General features: G+C 39.4%; 1 protein-coding gene across 1 annotated transcript; it reads left to right on the forward strand.

The window, feature by feature from the left end:
• The first annotated feature begins 278 nt into the window (after nt 1-278).
• On the forward strand, nt 279-2,588 carry LOC104496484 ([Arg8]-vasotocin receptor-like). The gene is made up of 2 exons (XM_010139608.1): nt 279-1,342; nt 2,389-2,588. Exons 1-2 carry the CDS (start codon nt 430-432, stop codon nt 2,586-2,588), a joined length of 1,113 nt encoding a protein of 370 aa, XP_010137910.1. The 5' UTR covers nt 279-429.
• The last annotated feature ends 4,622 nt before the right edge of the window (nt 2,589-7,210 follow it).

Below are 7,210 nucleotides of genomic sequence, written 5' to 3' on the forward strand. Positions count from 1 at the left end.
TTCAAGTACTTTCCTGAGTAAGATTTAAGTATGATTTTGGCCACAGCTGTTTACAAGTTTGGGTTTTGACTGAAGTGAGTAACTGAATTACGTTGAGCCTCTGAAGTTTGCCTTTTATTTATATATTTTCCCCAGTTGTGTGGCTGGTCTGCCATTGGCTGCGGTCCCTGCAGCCTACCCGAGGGCTCTGCAGTTACGTAAGGCTCTGTCTGCTGGGAGACTATATAAAGCCTTTTTTGCACGCCAGCAGGAGACAGAATTTTATCAAGATCCAGGTCCCACTGCTTTAGTTCACACAAGCAGGAGGCGATTTGCTTGAAGATATATCGAAACCTGAACCCGGGCTAGTTGGATTGTTTGCTAGCCAGTACTTCACAGCTATCAACCTGAGTTGCAAGTAGCAGCTACTCTGAGTAGCTTCTATGCACGATGAAGAATTTTTCATTTCCTATGCAGGATAACACACATCAGACTGAGAGTCCTTCTCACAGATTCCTGAGTTTGACAAATCAGTCAGATCCTGTTGGAAGACCAGAAAGAGATGAGCAATTAGCTCAGGTAGAGATTGCTGTGCTGGGGGTTATATTTCTGACAGCGTCTGTGGGCAATTTTATTCTCATACTGGTGCTGTGGCGAAGAAGAAAGAAGCTCTCTAGGATGTATGTGTTCATGCTTCACCTCAGCATCGCTGATTTAGTGGTAGCCTTTTTTCAAGTGCTGCCTCAACTCATCTGGGATATTACAGACATTTTCATAGGGCCAGATTTCTTGTGCAGAATTATCAAGTATCTACAATTGCTGGGCATGTTTGCCTCTACTTATATGATAGTGGTCATGACAGTGGACAGATATCAAGCGGTTTGTTACCCTGTGGTCACTTTCCAAAAGAAGAGAGCTCTCTGGAACATCCCCATTTGCACCAGCTGGGCTGCATCACTGGTTCTTAGCCTTCCACAGGTATTTATCTTTTCTAAGACTGAAATATCTCCAGGTATCTTTGAATGTTGGGGTGAATTTATGCAGCCATGGGGCCCAAGGGCATATGTGACTTGGATTTTTGTAGTTATATTCTTCATTCCTTCAGCCATCCTTATCACGTGCCAGGTTAAGATTTGCAAAGTAATCAAAAGGAATATACATGTGAAAAAGCAGAATGAATATGAAGTAACAGATCAGAAGCAAGTCCTGCCATCCCGAGCAAGCACTGTGAACTGTATCTCAAAGGCTATGATCAAGACTGTAAAAATGACAGTGGTGACAGTTGTTGCATATGTTCTCTGTTGGTCACCTTTCTTCATTGCACAGCTGTGGTCTGTGTGGTTCCCCAGTGTCGTGACCGAAGGTAAGATACTCTCCATCCTCATTCATCACTTCACAGCAGACTGGCACGTTGCTATAGTGCTTTACATTTGCACTTTGCTTTTGTGTAAAAGTTGCATGTGATCATTTGAGTATGGCTAAAACTAAATTCCTGCATTGATTACATACTATTTTGAATTCTGTACAGAGAACTTCATGTGCTTTTGTGACCAAAACATCATCTTGTATATTATGTGTTTTGAGTGATTAATGATTTAAAGATTAATGAACAGCACAGTGAAAAGTATCCTCTGCTCCAGCAAGTGTTCAGAGTTTCAGGTATTGTAGCAGCAGTATTTTGGGTTCTTGAGGTTAAAAGGATTAACTAACCATTCAAATAATAAAATAAATATTTATTATTTACTGGATAGAACTTTGCTGTTGTAAGACATCTGATTTTTTTTTTTTACTATTGAAATCATATTGATGAAATCTCTGTGGTACACTAGGAAACAAAGGCTGTGAAATGGCTGTTTATAAAGCATAAAAAGCAAGCTTGAGAGAGGTATTAAAGAGCACTATGCTGTAAACAAGATTAATCTTGTCAGAGTTATACTATTGCCTCTTTGTGAAAGGCAGAATCTGTGTGTGACTTTTTCTAAAGTTCACCTATTCTAAACTCAGAGATATAAACAAATGGAATAAAAAAAGATAACTCTGTCTGATGAAAAAAAAATCTGATCTTTCTTTTAAGAATTCTTCCTGTCAGTGTGATTTTGAGTCTTATTCTACATACATTTATATCAATACCTAAACCTGTATTTATCTGTATAGCATATTAGTAATTGCTTTTAAATTTTATGCAGCTACATCAAAAAAAGAGCTATATGGAACTATTTAACTCTGAAATGCGTACAACACAGTGTGCTTCATGCCTTCAACAATTATAAATAGCATTGAATAAATGAGTATTTCCTACTAACTTTAGTATATGAACAGGTACACCAGAAGGCAGCAGACTGTGAAAATGTTACTTCTTTGTCTGAGTGCGTTATTTACTCTGTTATCCCTTTAACTACTTCATTGTAGGTTCAGCATTCACCATTATGATGCTCCTTGGCAATTTAAATAGTTGCACCAACCCATGGATTTACATGTATTTTTGTGGCCACATTCCATATTGCACAAGTAAGCAGCTGGAGAGCACCTCGGCTCAAGAGGAATCGGTGATCACAGGGAGCATTCATCTCGTAGACAGAGATCTGGAGGAAAACAATACTTCTGCATAAACATCGAGTGTTTTTTGGTTTATTGTATTTGCTATGTTTGCAAGATGTCTTGATATTTTACCATCATCCCTTGGTTTTTGGATGAGAAAGCTGGAAATTTGTCTTTTGTTATATAAATATATTTCTCTGCAATTCTGTAACACATACAGGAAGCTTCTGTAATGCGCAAGCCTGACTCAGTGCTTCCATCAACACTCCGTTGTCAGAATGAATTCTTGTAAAGACTGACAAAGGTACTTAAAGGAGTCTTAGATATTTTCTGTCCTAACGTACTTTCTGTTCTGTGATTCTGGATTTCTCTGTAACAACATTTTACAGCTAACTGGTTGAAGACACTGAAACATAACTGAAGAGGAATCTGAGACACTTGGACTTGAGTATGTTTTCAGATTGAACCATGAATTGTTCATCATTCTGGTGTGACTGGGGGATAGTCTGGCAAATCTGGAAAAGGCAGCAGAAGGTCAGAAAGATCCTTTGCTATCTATTATTAACAACTGTTTTAAATTAACTTCTTATATACATTTATAAAATGCCAAGCAGCTTACTATAATACTAAAAACAAAAAAATCTATGTCCTTGTGACACTGGACGTCTCCTTCAGTTTCAAATGCCATTGTGGATAGCAGGTATCAGAAGCATAGTAGCAGTTCAGATTTGTGGCTTCACACTGTGGCATTTGATCTTCCAGGCATTCCCTGATGTGCAAACAGTTGCCTAACACCCACTCACCACCCCGTACACACATGTATGCACACTGTAAATAAAAATGGGTGCTTTCATTTGGTATTCAGACCTGTTTATTCTGGCATGCAATTTATGACAGAATTTGCTTAGAACCCCTTCAGGCTCAAATTCAGTGATTTCTCCTTTGTGGTAAAAATAAATCTGCATATCTTTATCTCAAAATGCCGTTTGCTTGCTAGTTTGTAGGTGGTTTATGCAGGTAGCTATTTATTCCCCTTTCAGCGTCTGCAAGCTAATCAGAGGAGCATGGAAGGAATATCAGCAAGGCTCTTTTCAGGTAAGAATAGAGCTGCAATCCCAGAGAGCCTCGGTGATATGTGTGTATCATCTTCCTACATTATTCTGCTTTTAATCAGTGCTATTCACATTTCATTTTTATGAGTGCTAGCAATCTCAAATTTCAATAGAGAAGCTGAATTGTACTTCAAATATTGATTTTAACGAAATACTGATTGGATTGTGAGAAGTGCTGCTGTACAATGAATAGTTTCACTTCAGGTTAATGTGTGCTGATAAGACTGAATAGTTTATGATTTCTGTCACAGTATAGAAATAGTTAGACCAGACAGGGGTAAGAACCAAATATTGCTATCCTTTATGATGGGAAGTGCTGACAAGGACAGGTCTGCAGCAAGTGGGAAGAGAAAGAAGGTGGATGAAGATAGTACCAGAGCCACGCAGGAATGTGAAGAGTTTGTATGAACTCTTGTTATAATTCCAATTGGTACTTTTTTCTTGCCCTTTTTCTTTTCCCCCTCTCTTTACTTAATAGTTGTTAATTCTACCCCAAGTTACCCGTTAGAGCAGTTCTGTAACTCAAATGAGTGTCCTGTGAACATCCAAGGTACAATCCATACTATTGATAGATACGTCACATTTAGCCACTGACTTTCCAAGACTTTCAGGCAAGTTAGCTTTTAGCTACATTCTCCCTTATGAGTTAATCCAATGGTTAATGGTGAGGTTTGGGTTTTGTTTTTTTTTTTTTTTTATGCTTCCTCAGATTGCAGTTAGTCACACAGTAAAACATGCAGTGTTGAAAGGAACTGTAAATAGATATGCTTCAAGGAATTACCTGTATTATTGTGCATCTGGATTTGCAGCAAAACACATGAAAGCCTCGGAAGGTATACATGTGCAAGGAAAACAGGCGTTCAAACTTGTGTGCAAATAGTCATCCAGATTCAGAACTGATGTAAGTCACAGGATGGCTCAGGGACCGCACTGGAGCTGTGGCAGTTTACACCACCTCGTCTGGCCTCTGATATTTAATAAGTTCCACTACTTAAATTTTGGCATTGCTCATATATTTGTTCCTGGCTCTATAAATAATCCAGTAGAGCTTGATTTCTCAGATAACAGTAACTCAATGTGTTCTAAGGAAGTCTGAGAGCAATATTAACTGCCCATATTTCAGATATTTTGATCAGGTGATGAATGAAATGCCGGAACTTCTTAAGTCCAGTAGTGAATGCTCACTGTCTGTAATGTTCAAAACAAAGATATTTTCATCTCTCAAGTGCTTAATTTCTCATTTTTTCATTTTCTTTCCCCTGAGATCAGTCCTAGTGTTAAGAAGAAAAATAAAGCTTACTGTACTACAGTATCAAGCTACAGGTGATGGACGCTTTTAGTTTCAGCCTATCAGAGGGTATTGGAACACAGGTGTTCCTGCTTTTTTTCCTAGCAAAGTGAGTTGGGCTGCAATTTTCAGCTGTAAGTCATTTTCAGCTGCATGGCCATCCCTGCCTGCCCCATGGGCAGCACTGACCCCTGACAAACACACTCAATGGGGAGTTAGGTTCTGGTCCACAATTTTCTGTCAAAACTCATTTTCAAATGATGGAAAATTCTTTTTGATAACTTTTTTCTTTCTAATACAATGTCTTTTACAGTATTTTTCTTATGTCTTAAATAAAAAGACATTAAAAAATATAATGAAATTTTTCTCTCTGTAAATTTGACTGTCGGTTTTCTTGGGAGCTGTGGTTTGAACATCTAGTGCCCTTGTTTTCATGTATCTTTTCATACTTCAGCTGTAATGCCGGTGTCTCTGAATGTGGTAACAGATACCTGGCCTCAAATGATTTAATACTGAGTGGCTCCAGCTTTTGACTTACTGATAAGAAAAATTGCGCTTCATCTCAGAGAATACAAGTCCTCTGGCAAGCACAGTCACGGTGTGAACACACTGCTTATCGATACATTTAATACAGATTCCAGTCTGCTGGCAATGTGATTCATATTCCTCATCCTCTGTGGCCAAGACTGATGCAATCTCATGTTCTGGGATGGTCTGTGTTCAGCTGTAGCTATCTGTTCACAAAAAATATGTGAGCAAAACTTCAGGAAAAATATCCTGTTTCTCCTCAGCACCTGGTTATCTTGGAAGTTCAATACATCTGCTGTGAAAGAAGACATTAAAAACTCCACTGTAGCATTTGGGTTTGATTTGTGTTTCCATTCACAGAGAGAAGTAATACTGGATTGTATGGCACTTACATGTAGGCTCTGTTAAAGGAATGATACGATGGAAAGTCAAGCTCAGGGCTCCAGAAGTGCCTGAATGTCAGTATGCATGTCCTTAATACCCTAGTTAATGACATGAGGCTACCATAGGGCTGCTCTGCTGCTGTGCTGCTCCTGCAGATCCTGAATAGGGCACACCCAGTACACAGAATGCCTTTGGGAAATTTCCCTGCCAAAGGCTTCCTGATGAGGATGTGGGAGATCAAATAGGAGAAAGATGTCATATAAAAGTTCCCTCAGGAGTGCACTAAGAGTGCATGTGCACTAAAGGTGCATTCTGGATGGCTAAAGCATGTTGGTTTATTTAATTTGCAAACAGTGATGACAACAGGTGACCTGAACTGGACTGCATATACCACAAACAAAGATGTCTGCCCATGGAGATATGCACACAAACAGGGAAAGTGATCAAGAAGTATCTCAAGTGATGTCCATACTGGAGGCATTAGCACAGGCATATCCTTAGCTGCTTCTTGATTTTTTTTTTTTTTTTTTTTTTTTTTTTTTTTTTTTTTTTTTTACGGGACGTTTTTTTTTTTTTTTTTTTTTTTTTTTTTTTTTTTTTTTTTTTTTTTTTTTTTTTTTTTTTTTTTTTTTTTTTTTTTTTTGTGAGGAAACATTGCACTGAATATCCAGCTGGGCACGAACACAATGAAGTGAGTGATGGGTGAGTGGAAGTAGACATCATCAAATAGTGCATACGGATGACTGTGTAGGCAAGTCCCACCAGAGTGCCACTGGCTATTTTGGGAGCCTAGAGGGCAGAGGTGCTCTGCCCAACGTTCCCTTCACTTCCACCTCTTCAACATTCCGTGGGGCTAAAAGGAGGAGACAACATGTGGTTGCATCTCTGCATAAATACAGACTTCAGAAAAGCTTTTGACACTGTCTCCCGTAACTTCCTCATAGGGAAGTTTAGGAAGTGGGGGTTAGATGAGTGGACAGTGAAATGAAGTGAGAACTGGCTTAATGACGTTGCTGAGAGTGTTGTGGTCAGCAGCACGGAGTCTAGTTGGAGGCCTGTAGCTAGCTACATTCCCACAGGTCAGCACTGGGTCCAGTCATGTTCCATATACTCATCAGTGACCTGTATGAATGGACAGAGGGTACCCTCAGCAAATTTGGTGATGATACAAAACTGGGAGGAGTGGCTGACACACCAGAAGTCTGTGCTGCCATTCAGCAAGATCTGGACAGTCTGGAGAGTTGAGTGGAGGGGAACCTAATGAAATTCAACAAGGGCAAGTGTAGTAGAGTCCTCCACCTGGGAAGGAATGACCCAATGCACCAGTACAGGTTAGGGGTTGATCTGAGAGAAAGCAGTTCCACAGAGAAGGAGCTGGCAT

Source organism: Buceros rhinoceros, unplaced genomic scaffold (assembly GCF_000710305.1).
Source record: "Buceros rhinoceros silvestris isolate BGI_N320 unplaced genomic scaffold, ASM71030v1 scaffold1047, whole genome shotgun sequence".
NCBI classification, from domain to species: Eukaryota; Metazoa; Chordata; class Aves; order Bucerotiformes; family Bucerotidae; genus Buceros; species Buceros rhinoceros.

Coding starts and splice junctions, on each gene's coding strand:
- LOC104496484 (XM_010139608.1), top strand. CDS start 430: ATGAAGAATTTTTCATTTCCTATGCAGGATAACACACATCAGACTGAG. Junction 1,343..2,388: donor CCCCAGTGTCGTGACCGAAG/GTAAGATACTCT, acceptor ACTTCATTGTAG/GTTCAGCATTCACCATTATG.